Source organism: Aspergillus puulaauensis, chromosome 2 (genome assembly GCF_016861865.1).
Source record: "Aspergillus puulaauensis MK2 DNA, chromosome 2, nearly complete sequence".
NCBI classification, from domain to species: domain Eukaryota; kingdom Fungi; phylum Ascomycota; class Eurotiomycetes; order Eurotiales; family Aspergillaceae; genus Aspergillus; species Aspergillus puulaauensis.
The window spans coordinates 1,355,359-1,377,779 of NC_054858.1; the positions used below are offsets into that span (position 1 = coordinate 1,355,359).

Here is a 22,421-nt window from a genome sequence, read left to right on the forward strand (position 1 = left end):
ATTGAATTTCGACTGCGACTGGGATGGATTGGTCGTTTGCTGCGTTATGTGGGAAAGCGAGGCATCCACGATAATGGCTTAGATTCCTTTTTTTTTCCGCCTGGGGATCAGAGAATACAAGAGATACCCTTTCTTTCTCTGTCTCTGCTAATTGCACACAATTGGAGTTTACGGACTTGTTGGGAGCTGGCTATATTTTGACGCGGGAGTTTTTATGTTTCTACGTTTTTTTCACCTCACGCGAGCTATCTCATGAAGCCAAAACTTTGATATAATTCGGTATACTACTATAGGATCCTCGAAATTTTCGAACATAAACTCATATATAATTGTCATAAATATGCAAACATAATTTGCGAAGCCTGCTCCGGATTTACCATTATAAACGCCAAATAATAAACGATGCACAACTAGCATAGGATCATCAGTGCAGAATTTACCCTACAGCTGCTTGATAATCTTTTCGACGCTCTCAAGGAGGATATCAGCTGCAACAAGTTAGCCGTTTTCTTGAACTGGCAAAGTGGAAATGGGGAAGGGGTGCCTACCGTGGTGCTTCTGGAAGATCAGCATGGGTCGCAGGCGGACGGCGCTCTGGCCGCTTCCACCAATGTTGATACCAGAACCCTTGCCCTTGGCAAGGAACTCATCACGCTTAGGAGTATCCCAAGCAATGAACGTACCCTGGCCCTTGCCACGAAGGTTCTGCAGGTGCTCGGGGTACTGCTTCGCAAGGCGCTCAAGGCCAGAGTAAAGGTATTCACCAGTTGCGGCAGTGGTTTCGACGAGGGACAGACGCTCAATCTCCTCGATGATGCCACGGAAGATGAGGGCGCGGGAGGGGTCACCCATCCAGGTGTTGAACTGACGGTAGGGCTTGTTGGGACGCAGGGCGGGGTTACCGAAGTAGTAACCAGCAGTTTGGGCCTTCTTGGAGAAGGTAACCATGTCAGGAGGAGTCTCAAGGTTCCAGTGGTCGTGAGCCCAGAACTTTCCAGTGGCACCGACACCAGTCTGGACCTCATCGACAATGAAGAGGACATTGTTGCGCTTGGTGATCTCACGGAGGCCACGGAAGAAGGCAGGAGAGGCGTGGTTGTCACCACCCTCGGACTGGATGGGCTCCACAATGATGGCAGCGACGGGGTTGTGCCATTCCTTGATAAGGCGCTCAGCTTCCTGGAGGCAGCGCTGCTCCTCCTCAGCATTCTCGCGAGCGTGCTCCTCAAGAGGGTACTTGAGAGAGGGGAAGGGAGCCTGAGGCCAGTCAAACGCAGGGATGTCAAGCTTGTGGATGGGCTTGCTGCGAGTGGTAGACAGACTACCGAAGAGGCGACCGTGGAAGCCAGCCTTGAAAGACATGATAGACAACTGAGGAGATCCAGGGCTCTGGTTCACCATGGTCGACTGAAGCTCTTCCTCGGTGAACTCCTTCTCGGGACCACCGCGCTGCAGCTGACGGTAGTACATGAAAGCGGCCTTGTAGGCAGTCTCGTTGGCGTCGGAGCCAGCCATGGCGGTGAACACCTGGTCCAGGCCCTTGGGAGCAGCCTTGAGGATACCGGTCTTCAGGACGTGAGACCAATCTGCGGAGGGGAAGTTGCCGAGGGCTGGTCTGTTGATCAAGGAGCTCGCCATCTCAGATGAAGCGGCCACCTTTTGGAGGTGAGGGTTGTTGTAACCGACAGGGATAGAAGCAATTTGAGCATAGCTATACTGAAGTCAGTAATTTGTTGCATTGCGATATCCAAAAGACGAAATCCAATTGACCACGTACACATCGAGAAGAACGTTTCCGTCAAGGTCGGCGATACTGGAATTTCCATTAGCTGCGTCCGCCGCGTGCGCGGGGTATGTTGACGTACTAGTTTCCGACAGACTTGGAGTAATCTGCGAGCATGTTCAAGCTGCGGACATCAAAGACCTCATCCAGCTCTGCGGTAGCAGCTTTGTTCTTTGGGCCAGGAATGGCGGTGGCCAACTTGGGACCAGCAGGCTCATTGGAGAAGTAAGGCTTCTCCGCAGCTCGCAGGTGCGGGGTGGTGGTGATGGTGCGAACAGCCGGCAGACGAGCGGAAGCTCGCAGCTTAAGGCTGGAGCGGAATACAGCAGCCATTATGTGAATTTGGAGGAGGCTTTTAGAAGAAGGAGAGGGAGGGTGCACCGGTGGTGGGAGAAGCCCTTGATTGAGGGATTCCCGATAAGAGCGGAGAGATGATAAGAGCTGTCCTGAGCTGGAGAAGAGGTCGCTCGGTCGGACTGACGAGATTAGAGCAGGGGGGAATGAGGTACAGAAGAAGCTCAATATGCAGTTAAGTTCGGATCGAAATCTGAAAAGGAATTGCCAGACGAGCGCCCTTATATACCGAATAAGAAGTGGGATGAGCTGTTGAGATCACAGAAGGCGGAGGGGAAGCTCTGGCTCTTTCGGCGATATCAACCAATCACAGCTCATATTTGCGCCGAGTACCATCCAGGTCTCCAAAACGCAGAAGTCGCAGAAAACTTCCGACAGAGAGCAGCTTCGAATGTTCTTTCCCTCTGTGGCCTGGTGGTTCCACCGCCGGCGGAAGGAGTCATTGAAATTCCCTTTTCTGTCTCCGACGCAACTGAGAACGCCGAGTCGGAAACAGATGCCTAAAGAGAACGCAGCTGTCGTCGGCGCTCAGTCAAACGCCGTCACTTGCCCCGGCCGACTCTACTAAACATAGGAGCCGATGCTTCTACTTCTCTGCATATATGAGATGGAACATCGAAATAGAGAGAATAATTACATTATCAGCGTATCAGGATAAGTCAGGAAATTATCGTCGACCATGAAATATATACAGTACCGGGGCTTGTAGAGCAACCGGGGATAGTGAACAGGAATGACAAGTACAAGTAGTATCGTACTGCAATTGTCGTTGGTTTATATATCTTTTAGTATATAATTAAGTGGTCAGTAGCATGGGGAAGCACAAGCAGTATATGAAGCTATTCGCAACCAAACTGATGCCTCGATGAGCCAAGATCTCGTGCGGAGAAATTCGCTGGCAGCCCCCACGCAGAAGACTGCAAGACTGGGGTCAAGTAAACGAACTCCGATAAGCTTATATCATTCCCCGGGATAACTAATTATTGCGTGCATATTCCCCAAAAAGCCAGGCGTCTAGTCGATACAGGAATAATGCACAAACTTATGCTCCGCCTGACAATGAGAGCTCTCGTTCGCTTAGCTCGGACACTTGTGGTCGTGGTCGTGGTCGATGAAACGCTCAGGCTCACTCGAGTGGCCGAAACCCTAAGACGCAGGCGGCGTCAGGCACGAGCCTCGGTTCCTTTGAGTACGAATATAGTTGGCGATTGGCTGTCAAATTGCGAGCCCCTATGTTAGTGCGAAGCTATTGAACTTTGTCGCTGGTGCCACTGCCAGATTCCAGAACGTTTCAGCCTTTCAGGCGTCCATGGTTGCGTTTCTCGAATCCCTGCACGGAGTTACAGTCGCCAGTTCAGGGGCATGTGAAATGCAAAAATGAAGGTTTTGTGGCGACTCTGGCCAGGTACGAATATGCCGCAGGGACCAATGATTGAACATAAATCATAAATGCGTTATTTTATCCGAGTACCTCACACGTTCCCAGCCGACGCCATCCAAACCCAAAAGTCCATAGAAAATACATAGAAAGTAAATAGGGGTACGTAATAGACATGACAGGGGACAGAAAGAAAGGAAGAAGAGAAGGAATAATCTATGGAGTGCCGTATGTTACACCGATTCGTTTTCCCGGCTGGGGGGACCATCCCTAGGCTCGCTTCGAATCGACGTTGTCGGAGGTGACAATGACCTCTCGCTGATCGACGAATGTTTGAAAGGCTCACCACCGTGCGCAAAGCGTACTTCATCGTCAGATATTGGCGAATGCCCTCGGGATGTGGAGACATCGTAGATATTACCAATGGGTTGGCGGCTCGAGCGAATTTCGCTATGCGTCTCCATCTCCACAGTCCGAAACACCTTTAGTTGTTCGGTTGGCGTCTTTGCGTGGGGCCCATAGAGGCGCGAGTCCCTAGACCTTGACGCCCCAGTAAATGACCGAAGTTTATATGATTGCTTTGAGCGAGGTTGGTTATTGTAGCCGTATTGATACGAGGAACCGAGGAGACGAGGGATGCAGAAATTCACCAGCGGCCGTAATGCAGGAGCCGAGGCGCAAATCTGGAGAGTTAAAGTTAGTTTTCAGCTTGCTTAAAGAAGAAAAGTGAAGAGAAGAAAAAAGCAATCATTTTACATACCAGGCCGAGGTTGATTTCAACGGTTGCTGCGAGAAGGACGGGCCACCCTTCCCAGGTGGTGTCGTAGGAGCTGATCATGCTCTTCCAAACGTACGCTGTTCGAATCGCACCAGCTACATCGACGAAAATTCCCAGTCCGAAAATAGACATCACAGCAAGTCGTTGTCGAGCAGGTAGTTTTAACTTCCAGATCAAAGGCATAGGCAGGATAGTAGCCAAGACGTCGGTCAACATGTTGATAACACTAGCAGAGAACACAATCGCTCCGTCATTCAAACAGGTGAATTCGTACTGGGGGTCCAGATCCCAGTATGCGTGTATTGGGCTTTGCAAAAGATTAGGTGCTGGCCAGATAAAATGACTGGGAACGAGCGGGACTCACCGGCACTGGAAGATACTGATGAGTACGAACAGAGCGCTGGAGAGGAACACGATCACCATGCCCACTATCATGGCAATGTTATATGCCGAGTAAACACCTTTGCTCCCGACAATGAGTAAACGTCTGCAGAACCATAGTAAAGAGAGCTTGGTTATAGAGCAAGACACCGAAAAGAGGATTTGGAAAGTGAGATTGAGCTTGGAGACCATCGGTATCCATTCCATTGGCACGTCCCAGATATGCCTGGTCCAGCCCCAGCGCTCGGTTGCAATGCAAACGACAACGGCCATCGCGATTGCGCAGCCCTGGATATCCGTTAGAAATCTAAACCAGCAGATAGTGCAAGTATACCATAACATACCAAACCAATCAGGATCATAATATCATCCAGCCCAGAAGTACATGTGATCCTTAACCGTGTGTATACACGAAGGGCTGTTACGATGGTGGAAAAAATGACGAGGACGATGCTCGCAACGAGCACGGCGTTTCCTCGAGTGACGGGATCATGGTAGTTTGGTGTCGGCCAGGTAAGGAGCACTTCTGGGGGAGGAAGTTGCATTTTTGCGGTTGGTAACTAAGTAGGTTGAAATGGCACCGCACTGTGCGGGAGGAAAAGGATCGTTCAGATACGGTGGGGAGAAGGACAAATGGGTCTGGTCCCCGTACGTTATCGGCTGGGTTCAAGTATCAAGAGCACAGGCTGGGTCGATATCAATGTCATTTCAGCTCATTATTAGAAAAGAAAGAAAGAAAGAAAGAAAGAAAGAGAGTGACAGGAGGGATGCTGGAAGGAGTGACTACATCAGCAGGGACAGAATTGAAAGGGCAGATAGATAATATAATATAATGGCCATTATTGTGCTAGTGTTTCCTCCAGGCTTCGGCCTGGCACCTACTGCATGTGGGGGTTGTTCGAAGACAGGGCTCGGAATTGGAGGGAATTCAATAGCGCATCGTGGATCCACGGATGGCATCAGGTCGATGGACGGCAATGCGCTTAGACTCTTCTGGGTTCCTGACGGAAGATCAATTGCTACGCCTGGCCACTTTATCAGATGAGGGCCCGTCGACACGAGAGGAACTCCTCCAATAAGCGATCCATCTGCACCTCCACCAGTGGTGTGCGGCGGGCGGCTGCACAGGCGATACCTCCTCCTTGTAGTAACGAACGCGGCCATTATCCCGGCTGTCTGCTGCTCCATAGAATCCTCGCCTTGTCGCGGCGATCGTGATAGGCACGTTAAGTTCCCATGTAATGCAAGAGGATGCGCCTTCCGAGGAGCATAATCCTAGGAGCACGAGCCATTATTGACCTGCATCCTGGCCGGTTTATCGTTCGTTCCTTGGTACCTTTGTGGCTGGTCGACCGACTAGATTTTAGCCGAAATTTTTTGGCGATGCATTAAGGGATTTGATTCGGTCAAGCTGGTGATCCAGAGAGGAGAAGTGCGTAATCAGTGGTTGCAGGCTCTGGCACTCAATGGATCAGAACCATGGGCCTTGAAATCTCAGGCCGAGCCAATCAAACTAAATATCGCGACTCGGGCTGGACTGGAGTGGACTGGAGTTCGCCTATGAGCAAGAGATCTCGTGGTGGCGAGAGCACAGTCAAGGGGGTTCCGAGACTAACTGTAACTGCGCTGAGACTGTGGGCTACAGCCTACGGAGTACACCGTATGGAGGCGGGAGTCAGAGACCACTGACTCAACTGGTACCCCGCGCTGCTGTCGTCGCCCTCCTACACCATGGTGCTGCATACGTCGGGCCGAGATGATTCAAATTAACAAATCAAAGGACTACTTGTCAGGGTTCTGCGTCGCCTCCGGTAGTTCGAAGGCTTAGCTTGGGGAAGCGGGGGGGGTGCTAAAGAATTGTTAGCTCGTGCCTTACGGGTACTAAGAATCCTGGGTGTTTCTAGCGGGCTCCTGACAGATGTCACCCAACTTACTCGCATATCTTGCATCTATCTGAAACGAACTGCCGAAGTTTGGGCCCGAGCCCATGAGCATCGAATGTAGATTCCCTGATTTCTCATGTCCCTGGCATATCGACGAAGAAAACAGAGGGTTCGAACAAGGTTGGCCGAAATATTCGACCACAAACTTTCGAAATCTTCGCATTAACTACGTTCTCGCCGTTTTAGGACAGATAACAGTGAAGCCGAGCATGAGGCCTATTGGCCCTCGAAAGAATTGGCGCATGCTACATTTGCAGACGAATAAATAGGTCGGAGTCTGTCTCCGCGACATTGGGTGTACTTGCCCTTTTGCCGAATCTCCACCTGGTTCCTTGGGCTGGTTTCTTGATCCTCGACCAAAGATCGTCTTGACTCCAGAGGCCATCCCAAGGTTCTCTGCTCGACCCTCTGGAGATAGCAGCAATATCACTTCGTTGTGTTGCTTGACACCCGTTTCCAGCCCATCCATTCAGCCGATCTGTACAACGTCGGTCGCGCTGTCTGTCTTTTCGCCCCGGTCGATCATCCACAACCTAACTCAATGATCTCCAGTTCTCCACTGTTATTTTCATATTTGGGCTTGGTCTTCTGTTTACCATTTTCGGAATGTCGTGGTTAAGCTCGAGAGACCAAACTCTTCGCTGATCTTTGAATCCAACAGATTTCCATCCAAATCGCAGTCTAGGCTTTACAACCCTCCAGAGTGGTTTTTGGCATCCAACATATTGTATTCTCATCCGCCATGGGCCTACAATACTGGGGAAATGATTGTCATGACGAAAAATTGTTATAATCGAGTACCGGGTTCCAGAAAATGACCGTCGGAATGCCTCAAGACACAGTTGGCGGTATTCCTGGTCTCTGACCTGTACGTCTTATTCTCTGTCTGTTCGTTGAAGCAAGGTTCCAAGCAAAGGTGTAGGAAAGTAAGATCCATCATAAAAGTTATCGCAAACTCACAAGCTATCTATTCCACTGAGTCAATATCAGTAGCCGTGGCAATCTCCCTAGTCGCCTCCAGGTCGTTCCGCAGCTGTCCAATCTTATCCTCCAAGGCAGCCACGCAGTCTTTCCCCAAGGGCAGTCGAAGATAGTCATATCCCGTACCGGTAGCCTGGATGATCGCCCGCGCCGCTTTATCCGGATCGCCCCTTACGAAATCCGGAGTGGACGTTGTCCAATTCCGATGTAGAGTGAGCGTTTGCTCCAACGCAGTGCCGTTATAGCCCTCACTGAATCCTTTCTCAAGATGAGCGGGGGTAAGGACTCGGCTAGCAAAGGGCGTGCGAAATGCTCCTGGCTCCACTATGAGGACCTTGATCCCAAGTGTTTTGACTTCGTAGGAGAGGGACTCATGAATAGCCTCGATGGCAAACTTGCTTGATGAATAAGTGCCTCGTCCAGGCCGGGCTATAAATCTGGTATATGCAAATCTTCGTCAGGTCGAAGGCAGAAAGACAATACGGGAGAAATATGAACCTACCCTGCACCACTACTAATCAAAATGACTTGACCAGAGCCTCTCTCATGCATGACCGGCAGACAAGCCCGGACTGCACGGAGAGGCCCGTAGAAGTTAACTTCCATCTGATCACGAATATCATCTTCACTGCACATATTATTGTCTCGTCAGCAATCAGGCTGGTCTCATGGTGGCACTGCAGTAACTCTATTGCACTAACCTGGTATCCTCAACGCCGCCGATAAAAGCATACGCAGCATTATTGACCAAAACATCAACATTATGCTCTCGGGAGCAGCTGGCGAACTTCTCAAATGAATCTTTTCCGGCAGGGTCTATCCCCACCCAGATTCCGCCCTTGGCTGAGAATTCTGGACATGCCTTCTCAGCTTTATCAACGTCGCGAGTAGCTCCGATAACCTTGTAGCCAGCTTCAAGGGCAGCCAGGGCAAGCGACTTGCCGAGGCCCGAAGAGGCGCCAGTGATCAGCCAGGTTTTAGGTGATGCTGCCATGTTAATGTATGTCTTGGACTTCCTAATAACGATTTTTTCATTGCCTTGTGTGTTTAAATAGTAACAAAAGGCACGACGTCGAAGCACTGTCGGTTATAGTAGCGGGATGTGCGGAGATAAGCACTTAAATCCTTGATGACCCTCGTTCGACTACCTTTATCTGTGGGTCAGAATCCGGGGAGTCAGCAGAAGCTGTTGAATTCCGTTCCATTTCGCCAACTATGCGGAGGTATCGCATGTAGAGATCGGGTGTTAAAATTCGACCTAAACTCTGCGCCGAAGTCGGTATATGTGAGTAGGGCCAAAATCCGCCCCGGGATTATAGAGATTCTACCATAGTAGCACTACGTCACTCAGATTTCAATTTCACCTCTTGTAAAATGCCTATCTTGTAGTTGTACAATGTTTTTGTATTGTCGGCGGTGAGCATAATTAGAAAATATATAGTATCACGCCAAATATCATGTGTAAGCACTTTAACAAGCATGGATGTTAAGAGTACGTAGATATATATATATCTATCTATACCGCAATCTGCTTTGGTTTGCACAACTGCAAACCGATGATGATATAGCGAAATAATAACTGCTATATGCTACTAACTATAACAAGGTTTCATATTGCTATTTGTGGAGTTCTTCGTTTTTAGTTATGTATGCATGTACTTATACTATCCTGGCTAGAGCCGAGACCCCCATTTGAGTTTGGGACGAAGAGATGATTTCTAGACTTCATATTAACTATGTTTAATCGCATTTACGGGACTAAAAATGATAATACTCAACAGACAATGCATTGAACGCCCAGAAAGGTCAATCTGCCAGAGGATATTGTAGAAATACGGAGAATGCATGCAACCCTGCATATTCTCCGCAGTGTGTCCACACCCAAGATGCGGGGGTCGACAACTTCACCTCAGCTGAAACTGGAGGTGAGACTTGAGAGCTTGAGAGGAGACTTCGTTCGGACTTCCTGAATCCTGAGACGCGGAGCCGCAGGTTTCAGCCGAGACATGTTGTCTGACTGCTGTTGGATGTCGTGATTACCATCTTCTTCTGAAGATTGAGTCTTGTTCGGCACGCGAACAGACTGAGAAAATCACATTGAAAAATGTTAGAAAGCAGAAGTAGCACTCTTCGTGCCCGGGACGATACGGAGGACATGTACTAGGTATGGAAGGGGATGGAGGTATCAAGCAGCGGTGGCTACCTGAACAATGCACTAATATAGGCTCACGGCCCCAATCCCTCGAAGTTGATGCGTTGGAAGTTGAACTTTTAGCATCGTGCATGGATTATTCAGCCCCAGCATCCACAAATGGTCCTATGAACGAGGAGGAGTTGAGCTGACAACAAAACGTCAGCATGGAATGACGGAGCAGAGGGGAAGTCGTCAGCAGCCAGCTGAATGACATTCTCGACCTGGAACGCCAATGATGCAGACAGCGCCGGTCAGTTTCGTGACCAGTGACGTCTCTCCTCAGCATTGAACCCCTGAAAAGGCCAAGGGATTCTTTGTCGTGGACCAACCATCCTTGCGCGGCGGTCCATGTGGTGTTGGAAAGTGAAACAGCCCAAGGTCCGTCGCTCTAATTTCCCGTCTCCCTGTCACGCTGCTGCGACTTCGGGGTCACCGACAGTTTCTGAGAGACTGAAAATTCTTATTTCTGAATTAATTATTGGTTTGTAGTCGCGAGGAAGCAGAGGAGACGGGAAGAGACTGAAATAGTCGGTCGATGTTTCCAATAATAAACTGGGTTTGTGCTACCAAGCAGAAAGGGATTGACCCGAGTCATGATTTGCATTCTTCGCTTTCAGGGACCAACGCTGGATTGAGCCCTTTTTCGTTTCAGGACGCAGCCACTCAGCCATTCATGGCCTGGACTGCGAAACCGATCGACAAGCAGCCAATCGAGAAGCAGTGCGAATCGACCGGATCCTCCCGGCCGGCTTCTCTCTGGCTCTGGGCTCTTCGTGGCGCAGTCTTGCCTGTTGGCACTTGGCACTTGTACTGCTGTAACCCGTTCCTCACTAAGTGACTTCGGCCCCTGCCGTGATTGTTCCAAGGTTCTGCAGAGCCTAAAAGTGATGCTTTCTTGAAGGTCTTGTAAAGGGCGCATTGTCACAGCTCAGCTCAGCAGACTTTTCTTTTCTTATTCTTTGTACTAACTATATACTATAATCTGTGACTAAGTGGCACTCCCGCATTGTAAAATCAGAAATTGTCAGCAAAGCCTGGTGCTAAGCTCTGACCACCAACCTGGTGTTGTACTGCATGCACTCCACCATTGACCATCCTGACTTTTTTTCGCCGTCTTTTCGCTTTCTTCTCTTCCTCTCGCCCCCAGATTCTGTCCTCCCACACTTTTTCTTTTGTTGTTATTAATAAATGCACTGACCCCAATCCTTTTATTTTTGTTTCTTACTGTCTCAAATCTGTTTCTCATTCTGTCTTGGACGCTCTCTGGCTAGATTGTCCCGTCACTACTTTCTTTCACTTTCAACTTCGGAACATCCCACCATGGTGGACGGGCACGCAGCACCCCCGGCCGAGGCTTCTGCTCACGCCGCTGGTCAGGCTGATGGGCCTGCTCCAGTGCAAGCAGATGTGCGTCATGCCAACGCCGGCCACGGCCACGACTATAATGCCCCTACAAGCGAGAAGGGCTCCAGCCGTGGACGGATAACACCGCGACCAACATTCCTGGAGAATCTCGCCGATTCTCGAGATTCCCAATTCATGTTAAATCGGCAAGATTCGGATGATATTGATCGTTACTTTGTGAGTTCAAGTGATCCCCGAAATGTAAAAGAATATCGTTAAACTGACGATCACCTCCCTGCTAGCACGGCCCGAGAGATCTCGATAAGCATTCAAAATGGCCCATCATGCTCCGTATGCATGGCAGTATATCGCCAAAATTGATCCTTCCTATTGCCTTCGTCGCCGGCTGGTCCACTTGTATAACTTTAATTTGTCGTTTTGTCCATAATAGTGAGTGTCTGAGGCGAGTCAATCATTGCTGGCTCTCCGGCTAATGGCAATCGAATAGTTGCTGTTGATAACATCCTCCTCACCGTTTTGGGTTTTGTCGTTGGTTTGTCGCTTTCTTTCCGAAGTTCCACTGCATATGAAAGATGGGCGGATGGCCGGAGATACTGGTCATTGCTCATCCAGACAGCTCGCAACCTGTCTCGCACCATTTGGGTGAACACGGCGGAGCGAGAAGATGAGGAGGAAGGAAAGGTGGACTTGCTAAGGAAGCTGTAATTTGCCCAAAACCTCCCAAGGTTGAACCAACATAATGACTTTTTATAGGACGGCTATCAACCTAATCATAGCCTTTGCAATTGCTTTGAAGCACAAGCTGCGGTTCGAGCCAGATGTCGGGTACGAAGATCTAGCGGGCCTAGTTGGTTATCTCGACACCTTCGCCAAGGAGGCTCACGACCGCCAGGTTCTCCAGCCTAGGAGGAAAACACTTTGGAAGTCGGCTGGTGAATACTTAGGCATTTCATTCGCGGAATCGAACCCTAGGAAACTCATCAAGCGCTCGAAGAAGCCCTTGGGCCATTTGCCCCTGGAGATTCTCAACCATATCTCGGCCTATGTCGACTCAGTTATCGAGAACGGAACTCTCTCCATCAGCCTTCACCAGTCTCAAGCTAGTATGTACCAGTGTTACCCACCTGAACGACTCGGATCACTAACCAGCCATAGTCACCTACCTCGCTCAGTTGAACGAAGTCGTTACCGGCACCGAGCGTGTCCTCGACACCCCGCTACCGGCTGCCTACAGCATCGCAATCGCCCAAATCGCGTGGATATATGTCCTCGTTCTCCCATTCCAGCTGTACGACTCCCTGGGCTGGGTCACCATTCCCGGATCAATCGTTGCCGCGTACATAATCCTCGGTCTTGCAACCATCGGCAGCGAAATCGAGAACCCCTTCGGCCACGATGTCAACGATCTCCCCCTCGACACATACTGCAGACAGATCGCTCTCGAAATGGACATCGTCACTGCCAACCCGGCACCCAAGGTTGAGGACTTCTCCTCTCGCGAGGACAACTACGTCCTTTTCCCCCTCAGCACATCGGGCCAGCCGGAATGGAAGAACCGCAGTGTTGATGATATCCGTGCCGCTTTGCGTGCGAAAGTGGTTGCAAATCCCGACTCTACTTCGTCACATACATCGACCGTGGTTGAACAAGTCAATGCGAAGTTCAACAAGACGGCCTCGGTATAACAGGTATTTCTTCCCCTCAACAAGAGTTAGAGGCAATGCAATAAAATGGAAAAGACAAAAAAAAAAAGAAGTCCAGAATGCATGGCAATTTGAAGGGAATTCGAAACTTCCTTTTATCGCGCCCCAAGCATGGAATCGGTTCCGGGCGTCTCTTGGTTGATTGAGCGTGAGTCTACTATATCATCTGTCTGTCTGTTCATCAATTTGGTCTAGTATTGAGCTTGTCCATTCCGCTTTTGATTTTATTCGATCGACGTTCGTTACCTGCGGTTTGTTTTTGCCTGCTGTGAATAGTATTTGGGCCTGTCGTTACATGCATATAAAATCGTGTCTAGAGTCATTGGTGTATATTTTGAAAAATTTGAACTTGATCATAGCGTCGTTTAGACGCACACATTAATTATCTGTCCAGTCGCCTGTCGTTGTTTGTCCATTTCCTCTCCATTATCATCTCGGCTGGGCTCATTGAAAAGGAGAGAAAGATTCACACCCTATAAAGCCCGTCTCCGAGAGCATGACCGTAATCTCGCGACAGGGAGATATTAAATAGCCGTAATATATAAGCATCGGGACCAGTATCGAGTGTACATCTTTATTCACGCGTATAGTCCGCAATGCAAGCTGCTCCTTCCTAACCAAGAATTCCAAACCGACCTGTTTCAAGGCGGCAGGTGCGATGGACGCGCCGGCGGTCGGTTGCTCTTTCCTCAAGTTGGAGAATATATCCAACTCCAGTTATGAAAAGGCAGTTGCGACAGTTGGCCTGGCGGGTCGTTCATTCCAATTCAGATGGTTGCTCTATCACCCTGCTGCAGTAGAGCATGAGATAAAAAAAAAGGTAGCGATGCCATGATGGGACTGCAAACGGATACTAGGTACCATGCATGTTTCCTCGGACACTAGGACGTAAACAAATCGTCCCCACCGCCTCTCACCAGCGCATCTAAGAAATTACCTTTCGCGCAGATTCTCCATGCCACGCTTCCCCCGGTATCTGCCTCGCTAGTTCCTCCGATCCACGAGCTCACGGCGGAAACGACAGCAGACGCATCCTGGCGAGGTACGCGGATCCAGACATATTTGTCGATTGGCTGCGATCCCGAGGGGTTTGTTTCGGGGGTTACGGAAAGGATGTCGATGGGGATTGAGGTTCCGGAGAGGCCCAGGAATTGCGAGAGGGCGGCGTTTAGATGTGTGCGGGCTGTGAGAGGGTCAATGGGAGTTGCTTTGGTGGCTGTGGAGGTGTTGGGTTGGTGAATTCTGTGGGGGTTTCATTGGATTAGAACGATACAGTGAAATTTATGGGGAGAGCAGACTGTTTGAATTTCAACGTACAGTTGAAGCTTGAGGTAGGTCCAAGGAGGATTGCGCGCGGTGAAAGATATGGTTTTGGCGTTGGAGTGGGAGTCCTCAGGGGCTTTTCGTTTCGTCGAGGCCATTTTGGACAATTGTATGGTAAAAATTCTATCGCTCCAGGATGAACTTTGGAGGGCTTTCGTAAAATCTGTAAGTGGGTTGCTTGCGGGGAAATGTTGCGTTGTCGCGGTTGAAGTGTTGAAGGGGAGAAAAAAGTGGGAGATTTCCGTGATGTCACGGAGCGTTCCGCGTTGTCAGGACAAGGCCATTCACTTCTTGACCACCGCTTCTTGTAGCTGCTGATGAGCTCTCTGTAAATATTCTTCTTCACCCTCCATTCCAATTTCCAAATTAGCGATTGATATGACTTTGTCGCGCGATTTCAACCCATGGATGACACCAACGTCGGACCTCGGGACGTTCAGCACCTGGATCCTCTGTATCAGCCGCTCCGTTTAAAGGACTCATTGCTTGCTTGACCAGGAGACGCATAAAACATCAAAACGAACGAATGATTGAGAAGTACTTTTGAAAAGACGCGGGATACAGCTGTGTTTGCTTCTCCGTTCCTTGGGACTGCTGCCACGCAAACATCCACTTTCTCTGTCCCTATCGCGGTGATGCCCTCTCGATTGCTGGACGCGTTAGGTTTCACCCTGCAAGATATTTGTAGGCTGTAGCGTTTTGTAATGTCCCGATTCTTGCTGCGGGAAGCTGTGACAGTTGTTCGAATCAGACGGAGCATGGGTGATGACATTTTTCGATTATTGTAGTGAGGTGTTTCTGGTCAAAGTTTGTATAATGCGGCCGGCTCTGGAAGTTGACGGGTCTTGGCCTTGCCGTTTGTTGACTGCTATACCACGAGCTACAAACCATTAATCAATAGCATCTGCGTTTGACTAAATGGTTTTTCAGGTGGCGTTTCCTTTATACTAAATCCCAGCAATCCCTGATCAACATTAACCTCTTCAAAGACATTTATTATGTCAACCAGTGCAATCGGAAACTACCTGACAGTTTACAGAACCTCTCAAAACCACATTTTGAAGCCTATCAGTCTCTTTCAATATTGTGTCATAGGTTTTGTTTTGATGTTTATTGAAAGCATGAACATGAACAAATGTTTCTTCTATCCACAACATTTAATGCTGTTTGCCGCACTACTGGAAATGCCGTATTCACTACCAGCAGCATACTTGCAATGCAAAGAAATACTGATTGTATGGTCTATAAATATGAGCTCCAGACACAGCCCAGATTATCCTTCCATCATCGGTTTCTCTAACATCCAGCGGCTCTTTAGGTTCCCTCTGCGAAAGGCCTTTTTTCGGACTGCTCTCGTTGTTCCTTCCTAGTAAGAGGGCACCCTTTTCATGGCTCTGGATATTTGCCCTTTGACTCTAACTTGGTGCCTATCTCTTCTAGACCATATTTTATGCGAAATATCCCTTATCCGTCAGATATCCTGCCTATAAGACTTCAGCTAGGATGGCCAACCTCAATTCTACCACAAGACATCAACAAGCCTTGGAACTTGCACCGCTGCTTCTTTGCACCGAGCCTGATTGCTACTACATGGTTTTCAAGACTCCAGGAACTATGGACTGCACGTTGTGCGACTTTACCCATGTCGATCAAGCAAGCTGGAGCGCCCGGAATCTCCCTGCTATATTTTACGAACACGACCCCACGGCGAATGTCCAAGCAAATGTGCCTCCCATATGGACTTCCGCAAAAGTATTTGGGAACAGCATCAGGCACTTTCCTGTTCTCCCTTGGCACATATCGTCCAAGGTGGAGGGATGGCGTCTCGAAGCATGGTTTCGTACCGACAGTCGAATCACGCCATATGATATTATGGACCGTATCCATCCCGACTACAAACACGAGGTTTCCGTTGAAATCCTCTGCCAACGCCGAGAGTCCTTCCTGTACCAGTTCCACTCCAACCATTGGGAACCGCCTCTGGACGAAGCGCCTATGGCATACCAGACAGTTCGAAATGATGGAGTCAGGAGATATGACCGGAATGAAATACTTAATTACACAAGCGGATTAACTGGCAGTACGTGGTCCTAAATAACCTATAGCCTCACACCTCTCCTGATTTGAAATATACTAATATTTTAAGATTCAAATTTCAACCAAGAGAATGGCAGCGTCCTTCCGCCAATAGCAGATCCTTTCAGAAATGTAGCCCAGTTGGGGCAGCAAGTGGTTCAAACTGACGGCCCTCCCCCTGTCGCAAACTTGTACTCAAATCGACTTGTGCCGCCTCGCGATTCATATTACCGCCAAAGAACTTTGCTGCCGCTAAGGACCAGCGGGATACGTATATTGAATAATGAAGACATAGAGTCGCGCGAGCTGTCCCTTCTGCTGCCTAATACTTCGGACGAAAATCAGGGATAATGCCCTTTCTTTAGGGGTTATGGCTGTGCATTAAACTATTCAAATATTGATCTTTACCAAAATTCTATTTTTGCTCTCCTTCATTTCTCAGTCTTTTGGTCCCCTTCGTTGGCGGGCTTTGGTTGTCAGTTTACTCTCAATTTACTGTCCACTGCTGGCATCGGCAAAAACTTGTGACTGGGCTTTTATGCTGAACTTGATTTATCACTTATGAGCACTCTGTACGTATCTACTGGCAGAAAAAGAGAATAGAGGATACAAGAAACAAATGTCGGCTTATTGTGCGTGCTTGGGCCGAACCCGGTTTTCCTAAAGTGAGAGTTTGGATCGTGGAACTGCGCCATAATGTTACTACATATTAACCGGAGAAACTGTAGACCAATATCACTAATATTCGCAGTGCTCAGAAGAGAATCGTTAAATTAATATTTGGGAAGGCCGTGGTTCTTCAAGTTTGTGCAATCAACTCACTATCGTCTTCCCCGCCACCTCTGGTTCTGCGGGCGACAAGACAATGGCATCACTGAATGGAAACCCCCTCACAATAGACCAATAAGAGAGTTACCAATTACAATTACTATTGTCAGAAGAGACTCGTCTTATTGTCGTCATCCCATGAATAGCCAGCCTTCTTTTTGGCCCCGACTCTGGATTGGCGACTCAGGGCGCCAGCCCATGTCAACTGGCAGCAACCCATTGCCCATTGTCTCTCGAACCAGCCTATAGGGTGTCATTGTCCAGCAACCAGCAGCATGAATATTCTCAGATCATTGGCTATGAAACTGGCTACTCGAACTAGAGTCAGGGCTCGGCCAGAGATGTGGTTGTTGCGGGATCTCACCACAGAGGAAACCCTATATTGTGGCTCAACACCAAACCAAAACATAGCCGTCATGGGGTTTGTTTTGAAGCGCGGATCGAGCTTTATCATATATAACGTAGATGGGAGAAGCAATGGGTCTATTGCGAGAGCGGCATTCATATCCGAGCTTTGCCCGTTGAACGGGAGAGGCCGAAGCCAGTAGCTGGAGGGAGTGAGTGAATATTCACTCACACGCCCTCTCTCATCCAAGTTTCGCCCACCACTTCTCCCAATTCGGACCTCAAAGCCAACCTCCCCAATTGTCCATCTGCCAGAAATGAAGAACAATAGCGATTGTGGGTGGGCAACATGGACTTCTCTTCTCTTGACTTCGCTTCGTCCTTGGACTCTTCTCTTCTTCCTCCCACAGTCGTCTTCACCCGGTTTCTCAAGCCTCAATTGCAAACTTACTACAATTCAGTGTGCACTCCCCTTGTGGAGACAGTCTACGTATCTACTCAAGACTTTTCTAGTCATTAATTCAAGGTACCCTTGCGACCCCTTCCATTTGGGCTGTGCGGAGCAGTGTGGGGGTTGCTTGGATAATCTTGCTAACTTGGGCTGTCCAGAACAACAAAACCTCCACCATCATGGCTCGTTACAGAGTTACCAAGACTGCTTCCAAGTCCTGTGGAAAGAAGCCTATGACCCCCGAGCGCAGTAAGTCTATCCTCCAGACGTAATCGAATAAGATTACTAACAGCCCGTAGAAAAGGCACCTCCCAGGCAGGATAGCCCTAATGCGAATGATCCTCGCAACAGGACTTCTTACCATGTTGAACAAGTCAGCTGGTCGTGGACCAATCTTCCCGATATTATCTATCAGTTCAGTCCTGAGGACAAGGAAAAGCAACTCAGGGACCCAGGCTTGATGTCCTACCGTATACATGGAAAGTACTTGCGCAACCTCCCGGTTCTACCGGACAACATCTCATCCACCGTGGAAGAATTCCGCGTTGAAGCATGGCAACGCTTGGATGAGCGCATTTGCCTTGACGATATCACAGCTCGCATGCATCCTGACTTCAGGATTAAGAACAACGCGCTCCAGCAGCGTGGTGTGCGTTTTCGCCAAGCTTTCAACATCATCGCCTGGCGCTCGGGAAACAAGCGCAGCGCACAGCTTGAGGCGGATCTCTTGCAGAAAATGTCTTCGCTTGGGTTAGACGTGAAGTTTAATTCTACCCGCGGCATTACTCCTGGCCTCATAGATCCCAGTCGTGGTGAATCCGGTGGTCGAGTGCCGATCCCAGCGTGTTGGCAGCAGAGGAAGCTTGGTTCTGAGGGACCCATGCTTACCCAGCAGGCTGCGACTACAGAGCCAGTTACTATGGAGCTGGAAATTCGGCCGAAGAAGATCAATGACCCGCCTAAGGTTTCGGAGGACGTTGAGATGTCGGATGATGTCTCTGAGCATGTAGCTGGAGTCATCCAGATGATTCAAGAGTTTACCGAGTATGACCCATCCCACGACCACCCTGAAAGTGCCCTTCCTTTAATACGGGGCCTCGTCCCCGATGAGAAGCTCCCCGGCACGGTGAGAATGAAGGACATCAACTTGCTCGAGGGCTACGGGCAGCGGACACCGCAAATCATCGACAATGAAGAGCTACCCCTCTTAACAAATCCCGACAGGATCGAGTACCGATCCAAACAAGGCTGGACGCCCAATTCAGCCATTTCAAACTCTGAGTTCTGCGACTCATTTTGCCATGAATCCACTCCTGTGCAATACGAAGAATTTATTGATTTTCCTATTGAAGCTTTTGATGCTTCAAGCAAGCCCCAAACGCCAACGACCGATTTGTTCCCTTTCACCACCCCCATGAAGCTGGACCTTCTTCCCGAGGGCATACAAAAGATTGTGTTCGATGATATGCTGGCTGAGTACTACAAGGGCGAGCGTTACGTTCCTGAAATGCCCTGGATCTCTGTCTGAAGCTGCTATCATTTGAGCCACGCTACGACCATACTTTCTACGTCGTCGCTAATACTGACCTTGTCTTGTTCCAATTTCCAATTTTTCCTATTCTATTTCCTTTGGCTTCACCTTTTTTTTTCTTTTCTTCTTTTTTCTAAACTAAGGATATAACAGAATATCGAACGGCGTTTCGTTCTGTACATTATCTCCCCGGAAATACCCAAGGAGTCTGGCAGATAGTGACGATTGGCGTGCTAATGCGTTTGTGTTTGACTTGTCTCTTTTTTCTTATTTCTACTAAAGGGCTCTGTTTAACTCATCTCAGGGAAGGGTTGTTGGCGTCCTGTTGCTTTGTCGCTTTGTGCTTCATCGCCTCGTCTTTTCATCGTTTTGTCGCTTCGAACCGGCTTTTCAAATGTCTGGCCCTAGTGATGGCGTTTCATCGCATCACCATACAATACTGTACCATCAGGTGTACCATAGATTGCGAGGCAATCAGAGAAAGGGCTTCTTAGTTATCTAGATCAAATCGTAAATTGTTGTTCTGTTGGATTGGTCTTTACTCTTGGGGATGAGAGATCGTCGTTTAGTAGGAAGCTTCCAACGGTAGCCCTAACTTCGTTCCGACTCGTGGTAGCCGTATCTTGGCAGCAACTTAATCCAGACGACCTGCTTATCGCAAGGTGGAGCGATCTATTGGAAGGAAGGAGGAATGGATTGACGAACTCTATAATCAATGAATTCTAGTATATTTGCTAAATGTGTTGACTATTTAAATGACTGAAATTTCAACTATTTAATGTCGATGTCTGGTCTAAAACAAAAGAACACTGTCTAGACTGGAGAAACCGGTTGCCACACCACCCTCGTTTACCCCCTCCGCCTTCGTCCGCATCAACCATCCACCTTGCTCATTGTGCAGGATTTTACCCCCGTTCTGATCCCACAGAATGGTGCCGTAGACACCTAGTTCCCCGATGACACCGCCGCCCAGGACCTCGCCGTCGCTGCGTAGAGCTACGTTCTTCGCGGCTGCTGGTGGGTGGATCAGCTCCATGAGAATCCAACGCTTCCATTCATTTTCAGGGATTGATTTAAGGAAGTCAGGAATGGCGGTTTTGTAGATATTGTTCCCGCCGCCTTCGCGCTGGGGCTTGAGGACGTGGTTTGATGCCGTGGAGGGGTTGAGGGCGAGTTCTCGGCCCTTGCCGGAGACGGATAGGTCGTATTGCGGCGCGAAGGTTTCGCGGAGCCTTGAAATGAGAGATGGGTCGGTGTCAGCGAGAAAGGCTTGGAGGTGGTCGGGCCCAGTGGTTGTTGCGAGAACCTGTTGGACGATTTTGGATCCAGATAGTTGGTTCAGAACAGTTGGGCACTTGATTGCTGCAGAGCGTTCGAGATGGGTTCGGGCCTCCCAATCACGCTCAGATTTATAGTCGGTTGGGGCGTAGAAGCATCGGAGGTAGACGGTCGTTACTTCGAAGTGTGTTGTTTCGGCGTGCGGTGAGCTATAGATGAGAGGGCGGGAAGGGTTGGAGCTGGAAATTAAGGTGTGATCTAGGATTTCGGAGCTTAGTAGACGGAAAACAGGTATTTTGTGGACCTTCTCGAGTTGCCTGGACAGAGCTAGTTGGTCGAATATGTTTCTTTCGCCTTCTTGGACCAGGAATAAGATACATGTCGGAAGCTGCGGTTGCGACTTGGACGGCCCGTATGCAGTATGTGCCGTTGCCAAACCTGCAGACAATGTCTCCACTGCCGTATTCTCCGGGACTCCTTTTGGTTTCAGCAGTGGGTGTCGCGGGTATGCGATGGGACTTCCGGGAGGAGATTCTAGGAGTTCGGAATGGAGGGATGTCACCTGGGACGACAACCCACCGAAAGACGAAGAGATTGTGTTGAACTCCACCTGTTTCAACTGGGGATCTGTCGAGTTTGCTGGAGAGTGTGCCATGTAATCGGACCGGAAAAGACCAAGAGAAAGCGTCTGAGAATAGCCTTCTTTCTGGACTGCGAGATGTACTTTCCAGAGGTTCGAAATGAAATCGTCCACGTCAATAAGACTATAGTCAAATCGCATGTTTAGTTTAGGTCTCTTCTCTTTATATAGGGCCGTCTTCGAGATAATAGAGACAACAGAAGCAGGTAACAAAAAATATATTGGGAATTAGCCCTTACTCTTCCATTATCTTTCCAATCCATTCTTCGCTGCACGTTATTGCGGCATATAGCTTATTGTACACGGTCTGTAGAACCTTCGCCTCTTCGAAGCATGTCCGCGGAAAAGGGCTGGGGAAAAGTGTCACCGGGGCGTTTGTCGCAAGTACCCCGTGAGGATCGGCTTCCTTTGAGACAAAAGTCGGCGCTGGCCTGACCACCAGGCCGTTTTGCGTGGCCCAGTCCTTGACGGTCCTTACCAGGAACTCCTTTTGTGCGGGGTTCAAGGCGGGGGGATAATCCTCATAAATGGAGTCTGCCATGGTGAATCGGCACCTATTCGTAATATTGAGATATTTCCAAGAGACTATATGTTCATATCAAAAGCAGCGAGAGGTTGGATGCAGCAGAGGAGCAAAGAAAATGGTTTACCAAGATCTCATTTCATCTTCTCTCCGCCCTTCTAGAGGGGTCTCCGCGATTAGTAATCCGCATCGTTAACTTATCGCGACTATCAATTATCTTCACACCGCCCACGGCGGGCAGAAAGATTGATCGACCAGTGGGGATTGCGCGAGGCGCGTTTGCTTCCCGCATCTCATGCTGGGGACTCGAGGAGCTGCCATGTAGATTTGCATGCTGCCGAGTCTATCGTTGAGACGCTGAGTTTCTTTTTCATCTCGTTCTTTGAAAGTCGTCAATTAATTGGTTTGCATCCGGCAGATTGTCAGCGTTCTGTCCTCCGCAGTATGGTTGCTTCTTTTTTCTCTCACTTTCCACTCATCCCGACCTCGCTTTCGCGCCCTAGGTTTCCACTCGATTAAAGCCGATTTTTCGTTTTTTTCTATACCCCTGTAAGCCAGCATCGTTG

General features: G+C 49.1%; 9 protein-coding genes across 9 annotated transcripts; 3 read left to right on the forward strand and 6 right to left on the reverse strand.

Moving 5' to 3' along the window:
• Positions 1-441: 441 nt before the first annotated feature.
• On the reverse strand, positions 442-2,116 carry gatA (4-aminobutyrate transaminase gatA; the record flags this gene model as incomplete). The annotated part of the gene is made up of 4 exons (XM_041699220.1): positions 442-488; positions 549-1,711; positions 1,778-1,813; positions 1,866-2,116. The coding sequence occupies 4 exons, from the start codon at positions 2,114-2,116 to the stop codon at positions 442-444; spliced, it is 1,497 nt and encodes a 498-aa protein (XP_041552327.1).
• Positions 2,117-3,748: 1,632 nt separating this feature from the next.
• APUU_20566A (uncharacterized protein) lies at positions 3,749-5,219 on the reverse strand (the record flags this gene model as incomplete). Its single annotated transcript, XM_041699221.1, has 4 exons — positions 3,749-4,198; positions 4,276-4,600; positions 4,658-4,962; positions 5,019-5,219. 4 exons carry the CDS (start codon positions 5,217-5,219, stop codon positions 3,749-3,751), a joined length of 1,281 nt encoding a protein of 426 aa, XP_041552328.1.
• A 2,365-nt stretch (positions 5,220-7,584) lies between these two features.
• On the reverse strand, positions 7,585-8,592 carry APUU_20567A (SDR family oxidoreductase; the record flags this gene model as incomplete). Its single annotated transcript, XM_041699222.1, has 3 exons — positions 7,585-8,035; positions 8,101-8,226; positions 8,300-8,592. 3 exons carry the CDS (start codon positions 8,590-8,592, stop codon positions 7,585-7,587), a joined length of 870 nt encoding a protein of 289 aa, XP_041552329.1.
• Positions 8,593-11,112: 2,520 nt separating this feature from the next.
• On the forward strand, positions 11,113-12,842 carry APUU_20568S (UPF0187 domain membrane protein; the record flags this gene model as incomplete). The annotated part of the gene is made up of 5 exons (XM_041699223.1): positions 11,113-11,373; positions 11,439-11,586; positions 11,645-11,858; positions 11,911-12,260; positions 12,313-12,842. The coding sequence occupies 5 exons, from the start codon at positions 11,113-11,115 to the stop codon at positions 12,840-12,842; spliced, it is 1,503 nt and encodes a 500-aa protein (XP_041552330.1).
• Positions 12,843-13,741: 899 nt separating this feature from the next.
• On the reverse strand, positions 13,742-14,281 carry APUU_20569A (uncharacterized protein; the record flags this gene model as incomplete). Its single annotated transcript, XM_041699224.1, has 2 exons — positions 13,742-14,102; positions 14,178-14,281. The coding sequence occupies 2 exons, from the start codon at positions 14,279-14,281 to the stop codon at positions 13,742-13,744; spliced, it is 465 nt and encodes a 154-aa protein (XP_041552331.1).
• Positions 14,282-14,467: 186 nt separating this feature from the next.
• On the reverse strand, positions 14,468-14,955 carry APUU_20570A (DUF167 domain-containing protein; the record flags this gene model as incomplete). The annotated part of the gene is made up of 2 exons (XM_041699225.1): positions 14,468-14,626; positions 14,725-14,955. The coding sequence occupies 2 exons, from the start codon at positions 14,953-14,955 to the stop codon at positions 14,468-14,470; spliced, it is 390 nt and encodes a 129-aa protein (XP_041552332.1).
• A 334-nt stretch (positions 14,956-15,289) lies between these two features.
• APUU_20571S (uncharacterized protein) lies at positions 15,290-16,610 on the forward strand (the record flags this gene model as incomplete). The annotated part of the gene is made up of 4 exons (XM_041699226.1): positions 15,290-15,418; positions 15,502-15,552; positions 15,624-16,263; positions 16,330-16,610. 4 exons carry the CDS (start codon positions 15,290-15,292, stop codon positions 16,608-16,610), a joined length of 1,101 nt encoding a protein of 366 aa, XP_041552333.1.
• A 1,452-nt stretch (positions 16,611-18,062) lies between these two features.
• Positions 18,063-19,411, forward strand: APUU_20572S (uncharacterized protein; the record flags this gene model as incomplete). The annotated part of the gene is made up of 2 exons (XM_041699227.1): positions 18,063-18,132; positions 18,183-19,411. The coding sequence occupies 2 exons, from the start codon at positions 18,063-18,065 to the stop codon at positions 19,409-19,411; spliced, it is 1,299 nt and encodes a 432-aa protein (XP_041552334.1).
• Positions 19,412-20,207: 796 nt separating this feature from the next.
• On the reverse strand, positions 20,208-21,873 carry APUU_20573A (glutathione synthase; the record flags this gene model as incomplete). The annotated part of the gene is made up of 2 exons (XM_041699228.1): positions 20,208-21,456; positions 21,572-21,873. 2 exons carry the CDS (start codon positions 21,871-21,873, stop codon positions 20,208-20,210), a joined length of 1,551 nt encoding a protein of 516 aa, XP_041552335.1.
• Positions 21,874-22,421: the final 548 nt, after the last annotated feature.